The following is an 18,649-nucleotide window of genomic DNA, read 5'->3' as shown; positions in this document are numbered from 1 at the left end:
CATTTTTTAATAAAGAGAATACTTTTAATTTATCACGTGTCAAAAATTTAATACATGATAATTTATTCAATGAATGAGATCAAACATATTTATTTAAAGACGTTTTAAGGGAAAAGAATTCTATTTCTATTAAAAAAAATTTAATTTTATTTTTAATTTAAATTTATAATCTAAAATGATACATAATTTTGATAGAATTAAATTCTTATTGATTTTGATTTTTACTAATTTATTTTTAACTAAAAAAATTTAAATACTTTTGTAGAGATATTTTGGTTTTTCAATTTTTAAAACTAAATAAAAAATGATCTGATTTATAAATAGAGTAAATGTGAGAATTAAAATTTTTATTAAAATTAAAATGATTAAATTTTGTTTATTACAAAATATGGAAAAGAATTTAATTCTTCAATAAATTCTGATTCTTAGTTCCAAACAAGTTCTTAATAATTAGAAAAATTAACATTTTTATACATATTATCCATTTTCGTAATTATAATATTAGCTGCAGTGAAATTTATAATATAATTTTCATGCCTAATTCTCTGTCATTCTCATTGACCACTAAACCATTTCTAATTTCTTTATCATTTTTTATTTTCCATAATTAAAAACTTCTAGAAAGTGCATCAGTTGAATTAATTAAGTTCATCCGGTGGAGACATTTTGCAATTTCAGTGATCAGTGCACTGTATTCCCAAAACCGTAATTTTATGTCATCTCCAAGGGTCTTTTTGGTGTTTCAACAACACTCCCACCAAATATGCCACGTCATCACCGTCACCATTTCCCCCCTATATAATAACTCCTCTGTAACTACCTCATTCGTCTTCTCATTCTCACTCTCTCACTCAAACAGATTCTTTCTCTCTCTTTTCACAACAAAGGGTTGGGTTGGGTCCTGCATTATCGGAGCAAATCGCCGGAAATTCTCCGTCCACGGGAACGAAAATGGCGATGATTCTTGCGAGGAAGCTGTTGCAACGGCGATCGCCGCAGCTGCTTCGTTGGCAGAGTAGCTTCCCTCAGGCAGCGGTCAAAAACGACGTTGCATCCAGAGCCGCCGCCGAATTGGAGCTTCCACCGTTTGACTACGCTCCTCCGCCGTACTCCGGTCCTTCTGGTGACGAAATACTGGCGAAGCGGAGGGAGTATCTGAGCCCTTCACTGTTTCATTTTTACAAGAATCCCGTGAGTCCGCGATACACCCTATCATTTTCTCTACGTTAATTGAAACTAAATTATTTGATATTATTGGATACTTTTACTTTTAATTTTAATAGATAGATATACGTAAAATCCAATTTTATATCTATATTAAAATCACATATAATCACCATGTATAAAATTATATATTTAATATTTTATAAAAAAATTTATTATATTACTATAAATAAATTTAAATATTCTTTCAAGTTTGACGATTTTAATTATTAATTATTTATTTAGAAAATATAAATTAATTATTTTGAGAAATAATGATTGTGTGTGGTGGGTTGCAGCTGAATGTGGTGGAAGGGAAGAAGCAATACTTGTTCGACGAGAAGGGAAAGAGGTACTTGGATGCATTCGGGGGGATTGCTACGGTGTGCTGCGGGCACTGTCACCCCGATGTGGTCGACGCCATCATCAACCAAACCAAACGGTTGCAACACTCTACTGTGCTCTACCTTAACCACGCCATTGCCGATTTCGCCCAAGCTCTCGCTTCCAAACTCCCCGGTAACCTCAAGGTCTGTTATTTCAGCACATCAATTATGATCAATTGAATCAGTATACATATTTTTTATTTTTATATTTTTTAAAATTATTCGTGACTCTGCATGAAATATTATTGGGAAGTTTTATACCGATCATCATATATAGAAATCAATTGCGATCCACTCCACGCTTTTTACGTGTCGTTTCTTTTATTTGTTAGTATAATAATAAGTGCTCTTTATGTTTGTTTTTAATTTTTGGCCTATGCATGCGTATGGTACGGTATGCGTTAAGTTTTGGTTACTAGTGCAATCAAAACCATACTATATAGACGAAAAATATATATTTGAGGTGACGTGTAATACGTGGCGTTATTATCCTATGTCTAATTTTTTATAGAAAGGGGCCAGATATGAAAGGTGGGAGTTGAGCTATTTTTCTTTTTTAAAAAATAAATAAAAAGAGAAAATGTTAGTTATATAATTATTTATATATTTTTAATTAAAATAAAAAGATAATTTTATGATATAATATTAAAATTTTTATAAAGAAAATTAAAGTTTGATTTTTATTAAAAGATTAACCTAACAAAAAAATTAATATTTTTTTATGTAGACAACGTAATAGATTTTGTTGATTTAACCATATTAGATGTATATTAAAATTAGTTATTAATATATAATATATATTAAAATATAAATTAGATAATATATTTATTTATATAAAAATATATAATAATTAATTTTAATATATAAATAATATTTTTATGGTTGGTTATATTTGATAACAAGATAGAAAATTGCTTTCTTTAACCATTAATGAATTATATGTAAGTTGATGGTTCATGGGATGCCATTCGTCTAATCGATCACTTGGGTGGTATCCATGCTAGCACATGGTTTCAAACCAAAGATAAAATGTGCATGTCATTTTCAAGCGTAACATGTTTCACTTGTATTATTATCTCCTATATTATATTAGGAGAAATGCTAAAATTTATTATTTTTGGTTATTAGTTAATTATTAATGTTTAAAAATATAAAATAAAATATATTGTTAAATTATTAAATTAAAAGAATTAATTTAATGGTTAAATGATGACCAATAATATAAATTTTGATAATCCGGCCTCTATTATTTCTCTTATATATTATAATAATGATAAAATTGAAGTTTAAGTATATTCTGCACCATAACTATGTTTATGTCTTATGTCTATGTTAGTACAATCGTACCAAAAAAAAAAAACTATGTAGTACAACCGCCGAATTTTCATTTTTATTTTTGTTTATGTTAAAGTTAGTGAATTGTTATATGCTCTAAGTTGCAGTTTTATATGCATAATTTTAAAAGAGGAATGCTAGGAGCCAGCAACTTTTGTGATTTGTAGTCATCAAATAGCCATCAATAATAATTTTAATGGTGTGAGATTGGTTTGGGATTTGATCAAATGGCTCACTTTTCTTTACTGGTTACATGCTGGGCAGAATTTAACAAAGTTGCTGGCCCTAGACTTTTCCATTTTAAAATACCGGCATGCACGAATTTGATTTGTCTTAAAAACTTGACATATACGGATATACGTAGGTGGTGTTTTTCACAAATTCTGGAACTGAAGCAAACGAATTAGCGATAATGATAGCAAGGTTGTACACTGGGTGCCATGACATAATATCTTTAAGGAATGCCTATCATGGGAATGCAGCTGGGACCATGGGCGCCACTGCACAAAGCATCTGGAAATTTAATGTAGTTCAGGTATTATAATTTTATGTTAATTTAATTTAATTTTGGATTAAATATTTTTTTGTTGTTTTAGATATATCCATAATTCCATATATGGTTTTGGTAGTCCTCCCAAAAAAATTCTCTTGATTTCAGTTTAGCATTTAAAAAAATTGTCATTTTAACCTAAAGAATAATAACTTGTAGTTTATTACACGTCTCCTTAGTGATTTGTGTATGCAATAACAATAATATTATAGATTAATTTATTTATTTCTTCAATATTTTTTACCAAAAAAATTATGTGGGTCTAAACAAAGAGAAAAAAAATACTACTTTAATAGAGACAAAAAAATTTATCATATTGATGATAAATAAAAATTGTTTATAATTTAATTTTAATATATGATAATCTCTTTTATAACATCAAATTAAATCCAAAATAATCAAGTCATGGCCTTAAGTTCACTTGGTTGGTGAATTGACTAGCTTTCCATGTGCGTGATGGCAACATCAACGGATATTGGCTTCAGTGGGACAAATCACATGTAGCTATGAACCAGTTAAAGGAACTAAACAAATTTTAATTTCTTTTAAAAAAAAAGAGTTCTACTATGGCAAGTTGGAAACTATAACACGTTCCATTAACAGTGCTAGTTAAGTGCCGTGTGCTTCTAGAATTGAAATTGTGGAGCCCCTTTAGCAGATAATATCACACATCACAAGTTCAGAACTCCATGATGGCATGATGTGTGATTTTGTCTGTCTCAATTTGGATTAAACAACATAGTTGACATCATGGCCATAATGGGCATAAATTTTGTATCTTTCCATTTAGTACCTTAGTAAGTTTACAATTTATTTCTTGTTAACCAGAAAGCATTGCATTCCTTGTCGATTGCATTTTTAATTCTAACTAGTCAAATGTGAAAATACTAAAATAGCATGAGCCTAATATATTCTTGTGCTGGTGCTTCCAACAGAGTGGTGTTCATCATGTAGTGAATCCAGATCCATACAGAGGTATCTTTGGTTCCGACGGAGAAAAATATGCAAGAGATGTCCAAGATGTCATTAACTTTGGAACTTCTGGAAATGTTGCAGCGTTCATATCTGAAGCAATACAGGTATATTACGTATGTTAAAATTAATACTCATTAAAAGAAGACAAAATTAATTGGGTAAAAGAAACTGCAATGACATGATTTCTTCTTGTTTATAGCATGTAAATTGAACAACTTAAGATATAAATTAACTTACAAGTAAAATGCTGCATCTATATTAGCTTATTTTAAAGGATTTAATTCGCCAGCTTGAATCTTCAATTCACTTTATAAACTTTTTATTGAATATTTATGAGAATTCATTTGATACATAATGGAAAGGAAAAAGACCTTCTAAAGTGAAAAAAATTGTAATTTGATAAAGGGGTTAATCATCATTGAATTCGTAATTGTAATTTCTATCATTTGTGAGTTTCACTATCTTGTTTCAAGGACGATTAAGCTTTCACTTTCTCGCTCTACCAACTTCTTCACTTGAGAGAAACTTGATCCGTATGTAAAAGTGACTCATCTTCAATCTTGTCCTGTTTCTGATAGGGAGTTGGGGGTATTGTGGAATTGGCTCCTGGTTACTTGCCTGCTGCTTACAGTATGGTTAAGAAAGCTGGAGGGCTTTGTATTGCCGATGAAGTTCAGGCCGGCTTTGCTCGCATCGGCAGCCATTTCTGGGGATTTGAGTCTCATGGTGTTGTTCCTGACATAGTCACAATGGCCAAGGTACCTCTTGTATTGATGAATTGAGAATGAAAATATACTTTATCATTATAAATGATTTGATATGAACATCTCTAATTTGTTGGTGACAATGTTGGCTCCTTTGGCAGGGCATTGGAAATGGCATTCCCCTTGGTGCTGTTGTAACTACTCCAGAGATTGCCGAGGTCTTGACGCGCCGATGTTACTTCAACACCTTTGGTGGGAACCCTGTATGTACTGCTGCAGGGTTGGCAGTTCTGAAAGTAATAGAGAAAGAGAAGCTTCAACAAAATGCTCTTCTTGTTGGATCTTACTTGAAGGAGAGGCTAACTGCACTCAAAGATAAATATGAATGTAATCTTTTTCCCTATTTTCCTTTCCCATTATTGTTATTGCAATTTATTCAGGAATTGTCTTTTCCTTTTCCCTAAACATAATTGGTTTCATCTTTCATGTGTAGTGATTGGTGATGTGAGAGGAAGAGGTCTCATGCTAGGAGTTGAACTTGTCGCCGATCGAGAACTTAAAACTCCTGCAAAAGCCGAAACACTACATGTAATGGACCAAATGAAAGGTAAATTCATGGAAGAATCCTCTAAAGGTCTCATATCTAAACAATTATAGCCTTTTGAGCATTTAAATTTCTAAATATGAAAAAAGTGAATGCTTGAGCTGTTAGCAGGACCTCTTTTGTTGAGTTTGAGTAGCGTCCAATGTTCATATCCCTCTTAGTATGCTAACCTGCGCTTGTCTGCTGTTATTACTGCAGAATTAGGAGTGCTAATTGGAAAGGGTGGTTACTATGGAAATGTCTTCAGAATCACACCACCTCTCTGTTTCACCAAAGAAGATGCAGGTTAGCTTCAGCCTCTAATTCATTTTTTTTTACTAAAGATAGGGGGACTCGAACCCGCAACCTCTAAGTGAATATGGAGAGACTATGTCATTTGAGCTATAGCTCATTGGCTCAGCCTCTAATTCATTAATTATATACATTACTAAGTTTTAATGATAATTTTCCATTACATGGAAGTCTCACATATAAGAGAAAGGTTTAATTACTTTGTCGACTCTTATAATTTTATTGAATTTTCAATTAGATTTCTGTACATTTTTTCTTTTTAATTAGGTCTCTATATTATATTAGATTTTGTAACTAAATTTTTACTGTGACAAAAAACGTTGGAATTAACAGAATATTTTATTAAACAAAATGGACTATTTTGTTTAATAGAATATTCCGTTAATTCTAACATTTTTTTTATGGTAGAAATTTAGTTACAAAATTTGATATAGTATATAGATCTAATTAAAAAAATATAAGAATTTAATTGAAAATTCGACGAAATTATAGAAACCGATAGAATTATTACGCCTTAAGAAAATTAGATAGCAAGTGATGCTTGCGAGTTATATATGTCATTTTATATAATTCACTATTTAGGTTTTCTCTATCGTAACTCGTAAGACTTCTAAATGTATACAATTTTTAAGTTAAAAATCTTATTAACTTTGCTTTGATATATATTTGGTAAAATATGTTTTTTATTTTTAACATTTATAATTTTTTTAAAATATTTTTAATATTTAATTTAATTTAATTTTATTCTTAACATTTTCGATTTATTTAATTTTGTTTTTAAGATTTTTTATTTATGTCAAAATTAATTCTGGATATTTTTTATTTTGTAACTAACAGTATAAATAAAATTAATGTTCGGAGATAATTTTGACACAAATCGAAAATACTAAGAGCAAAATAAAAAAAAATTAAATATTAGAGATATTTAAAAAAAATCATAAATCATAAAAACAAAAAACATATTTTATCCATATATTTATAAGTCTCAACGAAAAAAAAAAAAAAAAAAAAAGTGGATGCAATATTAAATTGTTACATTGACTGGTCGCAGACTTCCTCGCGGACGCAATGGACTTGACCCTGTCTAGAATGTAAAGCATAGCTACGTGGATTATGATAGTGTCAATAATAAGTTGCTATTTCATCAAGTGGAAATGTATTATATCATCTTCATAGAGATGAAATCACAGATAGCAACTTCAGACCTGCAATATGAAGACTATGATCTTAGAAATATGAAATATGTGTAGATATATAATCACTTATGTTGTCTCCTCCTATTAAGTTAAATTTTTAGGTAAAATAGTTTTATGACATGGAATCAAAGTATTATCTCATTCTATAAATTTAAATTTTTGAGAAAAGTGATTTTATAACAACAAGAGTCAATATCTCGTTGTCTCTAGTTTAACAATAATGTTTTCGTCCTATGTTATTTTATTTCATTGATTGTTATTTTAATTTCAGGCTTCGCTTTCGTTCTATGCTTTTTTAATTTTTTGCAAGTTCTATGCTATTTTTCAGTTTGAGATTTGAAAATATTCTAGTATATTGAAAATAAGGAGATGTTGCTTTTGGTATAGAATTTAGTGTTTCTCGGTTATTTACAATAAGGCAATATAACAAATAAAATCACTTAAATATTTGTGTGATATCTGTTTAACCATTATTATGTTTAGGATATGTCCATAATAGGTTTGATAATCAAGTTTATTAGCAATTAATAGTCCCAAATCAAGTTGTTTTGTGTGGTAACCTTGTTCGATGTATATCTCAATTCTCGAAGAGATTATGCTCTATTATTTTTGTCTGAGAACGAAATATACTTTAACTTTTTGGATGAGTATCTACAAAAGTATTCTGTCGCTCAAACCAATGTAAGAAATATATTAGAGCAGTAAAATAATTTAAAATTTAGAACTTTGAGAGGTAGAAAACATTATATAGACATTAGGTGAATGACATTAATGTCATAATCGTTTGGTCATTAAATTAGCAATGATAGTTATTAATATGGTCGATTACAAACTCAAAATTAAAGTAAATTAAAATTGAGTTATGATTCATTATGTACAATAATGACGAGGTAGCTGGGCTTTAAAATAACGAATCACAAGTAATAATAATTCCGTTATTAATTATTGGAGTCAATAAGATTCTTAGGCTATGAAGCATAGATACTTTGTTGAGTTATCGTGTTGGCATGACGGACACATTTTAGACACGACACACATAGACACTCGTTCGACACGCATATCTCTCGTGTCAACACGTGTCCTATCCAAAAAAACAAAAAAAAAAGTTGTCGGACACTGCCCACTCAACCTCTCTTCATCATTGCCGGTCTGCCGCCACCTCTGGTCTCGCCACCGTACGGGTAATCGTCACCCTCGTCAAACTCTCTCCACATCCACTCACTCTCAATCTCAGCATCTGCTCTTTGCTACCGTGGGTGTTCGTCGCTGCTCCTAGCTTACCCGTGCTCGTTGCCGTGGGTATTCGTTGCCACTCCCTGCTCACCCGTGCTTGTTGCTGTGGGTGTTCGTCACTGCTCCCTGCTCACCCGTGCTCGTCGTCGTGTTCATCGCCTCTACGATTGCCGTCTGCCTCCTCCGTTTCAAGTAAGAGAGAATTTTTCTTTTTCCATCATTCAAATTTTGGTTCTGTCCTTCTGATCTTCTCTTTGATTATGTTTTTGTTCTGTGATTCTCTTTGATTCTGTTTTGTTCTTTGATTCTGTTTTGCTCTGTGCTTCCTTTATCTCCTTATTGATTTATCATTTTTGTATCAATTGTTGAATTAGATCTCTACTATTGTGTGATCATCAATTTCAATATTTCACATTTGATTAGTGATTACATTGTTTAGTGGTTGTTGTTTTGTACAAGAGAAATTAGATGGTGCAAAAGTAACTTTTATTCTTAAACTGTTATAGGATTGTGAGAGATGAGTTCAGAAAATGTTTAAAACGATTCTGAAAAAAGTGTATATAAGCCCTTATAGAAATTTATGATAAAAAAAAAAAGATAAGATTGAAGGTGATGAAAATCTTGAGTTTCAATGTAAATTTTGCAAGGTCTTGTTTAGTGGTTCTTACACTAGAGTAAGAGCACACTTATTGAAAATTTTAGGAAAAAGAATTAGATTTTGTGCAAAAGTTACATCAACAAAGTTTGAATGTCTTAAGAAATTGATGGTGAAAGTTACATCAACAGATACGGATACACCTACTCTTCATTTGGTTCATGAGATGTGGGATTCAATGATCAAGAAGGTAAAAAGTGCTTTGTATCTCAATGAAAGAAAAGATGAATAAGAGTCATCATCCTTCTACAATGTTGTGCACTCAATATTAGTTTAAAGATGGACAAAAAGTAGTACACCCCTTCATTGTTTAGCACATTCATTGAATCCAAGATAACCTAACTCTTTATATTCATAATTTATAACTTTTATTTATAAGTAAAGATAATTGAATTATTACTAATTTTTTCTTAACCACTAATTATATAGGTATTATAGACATCAATGGTTGAGAGAAGACCCTACACGAGTTTCTCTTGATCAAGATATTGAGATCACTAATGAGAGAGTTAAATGCTTAAAGAGGTATTTTCTTGATGAAGAAGAGATGAGAAAAGTAAACACTGAATTTGCAAACTTTTCTGATGGTAGAGGTGTCTTTGATGATTATGACTCCTTGAATGATAGATGCATAGTCGATACAAATCTTTGTGGCTAATTCATGGTGGTAAAGCAAAACTTTTTCAACAAATTGCTCTTAGGCTACTAGGATAACTATCTTCATCTTGTTTTTGTGAAAGGAATTGAAGCACTTATTTCTTTATCCATTCCATAAAAAGAAACAAGTTGAAGTCTAAATGTGTAGAAAAATGAGTATCTGTCCATATTAATCTTTATATTCTTTCAAGAAAAACTCCACAATACAATAAAGGAGAAAGTATGATGTGGGATATTGCCGGAGATGATTTTTCACCAATTGATGAAGAAAATGGTGTCTTTGAAGTTGCCTACATTTCTCTTAATGAATCGGAGTTGGAAAGAGTAACTTTTTTCTAATGATGAAGATATCAACCATATATGATAGAGAAATAGAATGACTTTAGATAATTTTTTTTTGCATACATGTGATGTACAAAACTCTTACTAATTCTATTAAGACGTAAGAGTTAGGATTTTATCATTTGAATACCTATACATTGTAGGAAGAAATACATGTCATATGATTATTTTTAAAAATAGTTATTGATTTGATATTAATGAATATATTATTTATATATGCATGTTCCCGTGTCCAACAATTTTTTAAAATTGGTGTGTCACTATATTCCGTATCGTATTGTGTTCCATATCCATGTCTGTATCCGTATTTGTGCTTTATAGCCCTTAGATGTCTTGTGTTTTAGACTGATGAGTATGAGCGGCCTTACCCTATTTTTTCCTTCTTTTTATTTTTTCTTCTGGTTTGATTCATTGATTAGTCGATCCAGCAAGTGTTTATTAGTTGTGACAAGAATTGTCATTTGGAGTGGAAAATTGTGAGTTCTCAGGAGATGAAGAGAGATCCAGAAGCAGAGGAAGAGGAAGAGGAAGAGAGATTGTAAAAAAGAATGATAAGGTTTCAATGTACAAGCAGGTATTACATTGTTCTTACAAGTTTATATACTAGCTAACTAATTACTAATATTCACTGCCAGCTGTCAGTAACAGCCCTCCTCAAGCTGGGAGTGTATAAATCTAACATTCCCAGCTTGGAATGACACATAGCAAACGGATTAAGAGCTAAAGATTTTGTGAGAAGATCGGCTATCTGATTCTTGGTGGAAATAGTAAAAGTTTGGTCATACTTTCTTGCCATTTGTCTCGAACCACATGGCAATCAACTTCAATGTATTGTTCTCTCATGAAAAACTGTGTTGGACCCAATGTGAAGTGTAAATTGGGTATCACAATAAATCGTCACTGGCTTGGTTTGTGCAACTCTCAGCTCCTTCAACATGAAAGTAATCCACTGAGCTTCACATGTGGCCATTGCTAACGTTCTATATTCTGCTTCACTGGAGGATCAAGCCATAGTATGCTATTTTTTTACTTTTTCAAGTCACCAAAGAAGTGCCTAAGAAGAAGCAATAGTAGGAGGTGGACCTTTTAGAGTTAGGGCATGCTGCCCAGTCACAATTTGTTGTAGCTAAGAAAAATAATCCCAAGCCTGGTGCAGTTTTTAAGTACCTAAGCACTCTCAGTCCTGCTTCAAAGTGCTTATCCGTCGCACAATCAAGAAACTGAATTAGTTTTCCAACAACGAAACTAATTTTTGGCCTTGTGTTTGTCAAATAAAGAAGCTTTCCTATCAGCTTACTATAATCTAAACTTGATTAAAAAGTTGTCTCTATAGTTTTTGACAATTTGATTGTGTATCCATAGGTGTTGAGGCTAGTTTGGCTCCGAACATTCCAAATTCTTCAAGTAAATCTAGACAATACTTTTTTTGGCAAACTGCAATGCCCTTCTTGCTGCGAGCAACTTCCAAACCCAAAAAATACTTCAATTTTCCTATGTCCTTAATCGTGAACAAGTTGTGCAAATGCTGTTTGATAAACAAAATTTCCTTCAAGTCTGTCCTAGCTAAGATGAGGTCATCAACATACACTAGAATGCATGTAAAAACTAAATTAGAGAACTTGGTAAGCAAACTATAGTCATGTTTGGATTGAGTGTAGCCATAAGCAATTAAAACGAAACTCAGTTTTGTATTCTACTGGCGACTTGCTTGCTTCAACCCATAGAGTGATCTATCTAACTTAAAAACCAGCTTCGAATCAAGAACATTAAGACCAGGTGGCACTCTCATATACACTGCTTTAGAGAGTTCCCCATGTAGAATGGCAGTGTTGACATCTAGATGGTGGACGTGCCAATTCTTCACAGCTGCAACTGCCAATACAATCCTCAACGTAGACATTTTTACCGTAGGACTAAATGTCTTAAGATGGTCAAGGCCAACTGTATGTTTGTGTAAAATCTTGAGCAACAAGCCTCACTTTATAGCGATCAATAGAGCCATCAAGGTGAATTTTCAGCTTAAACACCCACTTGCAGCCCACCAATTTCTTCCCATGAGGTAAGGTAGTAAGAGATCAAGTGTTGTTTGTCTTTAAAGTCAAAAGTCCATCATTAATTGCACTTTGCCAACAAGGGTTCTTGATAGCTTCACCATAGGTTTTGGATTCAATCTGAGTTGACATATTTAAGACAAAAGATTTGTGTGTTGGTGACAAAGGTTCATATGACACAACATGTGAAAGAGGATATTTTGATTTAAAATCAGAATTGAAAGTAGACAAAGCATTTGAAGCAAGTAGCATGCAATGGAAATTCTCAAGGTAATTTGGTTGTTTTCTTGTTCTAGATAATCTTCTAAGGTCTAATGTGAATGCTTAAGTGTGTGATTGAGTGATGCCATGTGCTTGTGAAGAATGGTCTATGGATGCAGGTGTAGGATCTGTGCTTGAAATTGGTTCAATTTCAATTGTGAACTCATCAATATCATGATTGTCACTTGATGTGTGTGGTATATTCATGTGTAGTTAAGGAATGACATCATAACTATCCTCAAATGCAGTGTATGGTTGGGTGGCGTGATTTAACGACGAAGGATGAGATGTAATAGGAATGCTAGGCATGGAATCAGTATGATGTGATGTGGAGGTGAGTGCTTGATCTACAATGAGTTTTTCACAATTAGAATCCTTTGCAAAAGGCATAATATGCTCAAAGAAAGTTATATTTCTAGATAAAAAAGTTTATTTGATTTGAAAATCGTACAACAAAAAACCTTTTACTTCATGTGACCAATATATGCACATTTCTTAGCCCTTTTATCTAACTTCTTTTTATGTGCGGTGAAGGTAGAAGCATATGTGAGACAACAAAAAATTCTTAAGTAACTTATATCAGTAAGTTTATCTTTTAAAACTTGATATGGTGAGGAATTATGCAGCAACATGCTAGGCACTTTATTAATTAAGTGAATTGCTTGTGCTGCTGCATAATTCACAATGGTTTAGGCAGCTGTGAGTGAAACATTAATGCTTTTGTGACATTCAAGATGTGCTGATGTTTCCTCTCAACTATATCATTTTGTTGAGGTGTCTCAACACATGTGGTTTGGTGCTCTATCCTTGTACTATCATAGAAAGATTTGAGATTAAACTCAGGGCCATTATCACTTCTAATTTTCTTAATTGAAATTCAAAATGTGTTTTGACATAGTTATAGAAATTTTTTATTAGGTCACCCACTTCACTCTTTGCTTTCATAAAATGTAACCATGTAAATCTATTTTTGTCATCAATTATTATCAAAAAATACTTGTGTCCTTTAATAGATGAAACTCTAAATGGTCTCTAAATGTTCATATGAACTATATCAAAAAGGTTTTTAGATTTTGATATGCTCAATTCAAAAGGTAATCTTTTATTTTTAGCATAAAATCAAGAATCACATGGCTCAACTCCTATGGTATTTCTCAAGAAATCATAGTTTTTTTGCATTCCATGGATTCTTTCAGTAGGTATGTTGCCTAGTCTTAAAACTTGGTGGCCCGGTATATTATCGGTGAATGTATCCAATAGAAAGGTTAGCTTGCTAATAAACCCCTTTAATACATTCAATTCATTCATTGCGTATATATTGAGCGCTATGTCATATTTATATAAAAGGTATCTAGATCGATTGAAGCAATAAATGCGTAATAAGGCACAAGCAAAAGGCTCAATTGCGGAAGACTATTTATCTGAGGAAATTTTGACTTTCTGTTCTAGATATTTGGATAATATTGAGAGTAAAATCAACCGACCAAGACGAATTCATGATCAACCTGTTGATGTTACACATAATTTAGGGGAAACTATGTTCCCAGAAATTGGAAAGGCTTTAGGGGTTGTTTCACATTTTGGACTCACTCCAATGGGAAAACATCAGGCACATCGTTATGTGCTAGTCAATTGCGAGGCTGTCGTTCCATTTCTTGAGTAACTATGCACATGTATTTTTAAAATATGAGTATAACTCTTTTCACCCGTTGACTAGTTTGACTAATTTTCTGTTGTATCATAAAGTACATTTAGGGCAAAAACAAAGCGAAGATTACGAGCTTAAACAAGGTCGCAATCTAAGATAGACAGTGTTGTGCATGCAGAATTTTCTCGGTGGTTCAAGGATGAGGTTCAAAGAAATTTAAACTGACCAATGTCTTTTTAGCCTAGAATCTGTACTTTATGAAATCCAATTTTTATATAAACGATGGATGTTATATGGTGCTAGGTTCTAATGGACAATATGCTTCATTCGAAAGAAATAAAGTTGTTGGCATGCGGTCCCATGCTTCAGGCAAGACGTTTTAGGGCGTACATTATCAATGGATACAAGTTTAGAACTATCACAAAGAAAGACGGGTTGAAAATCCAAAATAGTGGAGTTTATGTCTCATCTAATACAACTTATGCAAGCATGCGTGACAATAGAGTGGCTGTTGGTAGTGTTCCATATTATGAAAAAATTGTGGACATAATCGAATTGAATTACAGCTGCCATTTCACAGTGGTTTTGTTCAAATATATTTGGGCTGATACAATTACTAGCAGAGGCATCAAACAAGATCATTTGGGCCTTACCAGTGTTAATTTCACTCGTCCAATACACACCGGTGATCAAGAAGACATGAAATATACATATTGGCATCAGAAGCTCATCTCATATACTATGTGCATGATGAAGTAGATAAAGAATGGAGTGTAATGGTTCATGTAAAACCACGAGACTTGTATGACATGGGAGGAGAGAATGAAGAAGTTGAAGCTGCTTTTTCTCCACAGCCAAGGTTGAACATGTCAGCAGCAGGTGACATCGGTGATTTACAGTTGACAAGAGATGATGATATAGAAAACCCAACAGACGATGTTTCTGAGAATTTCGATAGTGTGGTATAATGAAAATATGGAAAACGTGAACTTCATTTATAGAGGATCTATGTGTGTGTAATAAGTTCAATAGTGTTAATGATGCACATAGTTTGCTGGTTACATTACTATCTGTATTTTTTGTATTTTGATTAAGTCTTTACTGAATTGTTGGTTTTCATGAATAAAAGTAGTTTTCCATTTCTTTCAACGTTTGTTGCTAGCAAAATTTAGTTTACAATTAAGTATTAATGCCGTCATTATTGTTCTTCTTAATTTCCAGTGAAAATAATCATATCGAGTAAATCATTATCAATTTCAACATTGTTACGACTAATCAATATAGTCAACATAAAATGGTGGTGTAACAGGACAAATAAAAACGAAAGACTTTTCATCATACTGTGCAAGCACAAGATTAGCTAACGAAATGGCTATGACCTCTCCATTCTCTTCATTGGAACATGCAATTACAGTTGCTAGAGACATGATTCTGTAAGGTGAATGTTAGTTGTTGGTTGGAGGCAATATCAGGACGATCTTGTTCTAGCCAATACTTGGAAATGGAAAACGAAGTTACTATGCAGGTTTGTTCGTTAGGCATAACCTTAAAAACTTGTGTTAAATTATATTTGAATAATATATATTATAAGTTCATATATGGTAATAAATTCGCTACAATACTATTGTTACATTAACATTCAAATTTGTAGGAACTTCATGAATGGGGATCAATGCACGAAGAGAAATTTGGATATGTTTTTGTGGCATGTGCATCTGGTAGGACCTCTGAAGACATACTTGCTGAATTAAAGGTTAAAAATAAATATCAAACATAGAAAGTGTATCATAGAGAAATAGTATGCTTTACAAAAAAGACCATGAACTATACATTTTTTATGATGTAGACGCGCTTTAGAAACACGCATGTTGTTGAGTTAGATATTGCTTTAAAAAAGGAAATGAAGTATATAGAATTGCACATTATAGAGTTTCTTTCCAAGAAATCTACCCAAACTATCGACAAAGAAGATAGTAATTTTTTTTTTTTTAGTTTAAAGTTCCCTTACCATGTTAACACACATTTTTTTCTTAATTACTAGCTAATAACTTGGGAGTTATCATTTTCTTTTGAGTAGACTTAGATTGTTGTATGCATGTTGATGTTTTCAGTGTCAGCTGAAAATTCAGGCGAAATAGTTAATGACACTCTAAATGGGACAGAAACTGATTCAGAAGACAACTTAGATGATATCTCCTCCGATGAAATTGACATCTCCAGGCAGTTTAAGCTCAATAAGGTTCTGGAAGAAGACAATGAAACTTTATACACCCAACAAAGACAAGATGATGTACATGTTGCAAAAAAAGGCTTCAATCTGAACAAAAAGCCATGGTTTGGAGATGACTTATCAAATCCTTTATCACGTGAAGGCTGTAGATTTGTGATAGAGTATTTTTGGCCAAGTCAATACGATGTTGAAGAGAAATTTTAACTCGTTACATGTTTGTCTACTTTAAGAATTTTGATCTTTATGCTCTATTGAACCTTGTTTTGATTTTATAAATTCAGACATTGACTAATTTTTTTTCTTTAACATTTATGCTTGAATGCAAACTTAAAAGGAGCTAATAGTAGACGAGGAAATCTAGTTCGTAAATTTGTGCACATTATTAATCAAAATATATTATTTTAAATTCATTAACTATTTTTTACGTAATACAAATCCGAAAATGTATGTAACGCAATAAGTTACAATGTTTGAAACATATTTAAAAAAATAGTGAGAACTTAAGTAAATTTTACACGGCAATGTTTAAACATAAAAAATTCGAGTTAAAAATATATTACAGCGGTTGGAAGAAAACCGCTGCTAACAGAGTATCTTGTATTGACCGCCGCAGTAACCGCCGCAAAATTGACATTTTGCTGCAGTTACAGTAAAACCACTGCAAAATAACAAGCTTTTGGAAGCTCTTCCCTAATCCACCGCAACAACCGCTGCCATTTTTCATCTAGCAGCAGTTTTTGGGAACCGCCGCTAAAAACCTGCCACTATCTGCCGCTTTTTTTGTAGTGATATTTGAAATGTTACATGCTAATGCTAATATAGATGCATTTTTATTTATGGGTGTCAGGCTTTCAAAAGCATACAAGCCCCTCCTTTGCCCAACTACACCAATCGTCTTCTTGGAATACTTGTCCTGAAACTCACATGTTAAGTCATCAAGAATGAAAAAACAATTGAGGTCAGTGGTCAATTTTAAAACTGAAATCAAATTAAACTTAAAATTTAGAATGAATAAGACTCTAATCAATTTAAACTATTCTGAAAACACTATTATACCAGCAATATCAGTGATAATGTGTGTACCATCAGGAAGCTTGATAACTGCAGGTTTGATATGATAATATTTACTAAAAAGTTGAATTGAATATGAGTATGGTTAGTTGTTCCTGAGTCTATGCCTAGAAACTCGAATTAAACATAGATAGAAACATGATGTGAGCAATACTTTGGTTTGAGGGAAGAGCAGTAACTTGGTTGACACTATGGATTTGTGTCTTAGGTCCTTGTTGGTTAAGAAGTGCAAGTAGTGCTTATTTTTTGTCTAAAGTAAAATAACTCTCAACTTTGCTACCATCATTATTCAGCTCAGCAAGGGTAAGATTATTAATTGCATTCTTTGTTCTTTGAGGACTTGGGAGGTATCCGTGTTTCTTGTAACAAATATCAACTATGGCTAGATTTTTCGCAAAAACTGCATTGCTTGACACCTCTTCCTCTTCCATATATGCTTCTTTTACATTGAGTGCCATGAATTAGCCAAAAATGGACATTTTTTTTAGCACTACCACAAATATGGGCTTTAGCAACGCCAAAATTTGCAATGCCTTAAAACTGTTCTCTTAGATGGTTTTAGACAACGGTTTTTAAAGTGTTGCTGTTGAAGTTCAATTTTTCACTACGTTATAGCAACAAAATAAAACCATTCTCTTTGACTATTTTAAAGAACGATTTTATGACCGTTACACTGATTTGTTTTTAGGCAACAGTTTTTTATTGTTGTTTAAATATTTGTACAAAGGATACGCATAAAAACCTTTGCCAAAATTGTAACACTTTAAAACCGTTCTATTAGATGGTCTTAGAGAATGGTTTTTACAATGTTGCTGTTGAAGTTTAATTTTTCACTACGTTATAGAAACAAAATAAGACTGTTTTCTTTGACTATTTTAAAGAACGGTTTTATAACCATTATATCAATTTTTTTATTAAGAAATAATTTTCTAATGTATCTTGGTTGTAAAAACTTTTTCACATTATCATTTGTTACCCGAATGTATGTGTTAAAGACTCTTAATGGTTGGAGCAACGCATCCTTTACTGCCTCTACAAGAAAATGGATCATTTGTAACAAAAATTGGTGATTATTATAGAATAATAATTTTTTGTAACAATACAATTTGTTACAAAAGCTTCTAATATTTTGTAACAACCTAATTTTTTTTGTTACAAATTATGTTGGATTTTGCAATAAATCGTTGTTTTGTTACAAAACTTTATAATATTTTATAACAAATGTTGAAATTGTTGCAAAAATTAAAATATTTTGTA

General features: G+C 32.0%; 1 protein-coding gene across 1 annotated transcript; it reads left to right on the top strand.

Annotated features, from left to right (window-relative positions):
* Nucleotides 1-705: 705 nt before the first annotated feature.
* LOC112728127 (alanine--glyoxylate aminotransferase 2 homolog 3, mitochondrial) lies at nucleotides 706-7,412 on the top strand. Its single transcript, XM_025778140.2, has 9 exons — nucleotides 706-1,191; nucleotides 1,503-1,733; nucleotides 3,289-3,459; nucleotides 4,410-4,553; nucleotides 5,028-5,207; nucleotides 5,315-5,540; nucleotides 5,647-5,760; nucleotides 5,956-6,042; nucleotides 7,100-7,412. Exons 1-9 carry the CDS (start codon nucleotides 952-954, stop codon nucleotides 7,141-7,143), a joined length of 1,437 nt encoding a protein of 478 aa, XP_025633925.1. The 5' UTR covers nucleotides 706-951; the 3' UTR covers nucleotides 7,144-7,412.
* The last annotated feature ends 11,237 nt before the right edge of the window (nucleotides 7,413-18,649 follow it).

This window comes from Arachis hypogaea, chromosome 12, assembly GCF_003086295.3.
Source record: "Arachis hypogaea cultivar Tifrunner chromosome 12, arahy.Tifrunner.gnm2.J5K5, whole genome shotgun sequence".
Classification (NCBI taxonomy): domain Eukaryota; kingdom Viridiplantae; phylum Streptophyta; class Magnoliopsida; order Fabales; family Fabaceae; genus Arachis; species Arachis hypogaea.
This window is presented reverse-complemented; position numbering and strand designations above follow the sequence as displayed.

Excerpts from the sequence above, each read along its gene's own strand:
- LOC112728127 (XM_025778140.2), top strand. The coding sequence starts at position 952 with ATGGCGATGATTCTTGCGAGGAAGCTGTTGCAACGGCGATCGCCGCAG. Across the intron at positions 1,192-1,502 it reads TTCATTTTTACAAGAATCCC|CTGAATGTGGTGGAAGGGAA; the intron begins GTGAGTCCGCGA and ends GGTGGGTTGCAG. Across the intron at positions 6,043-7,099 it reads TTTCACCAAAGAAGATGCAG|ACTTCCTCGCGGACGCAATG; the intron begins GTTAGCTTCAGC and ends GACTGGTCGCAG.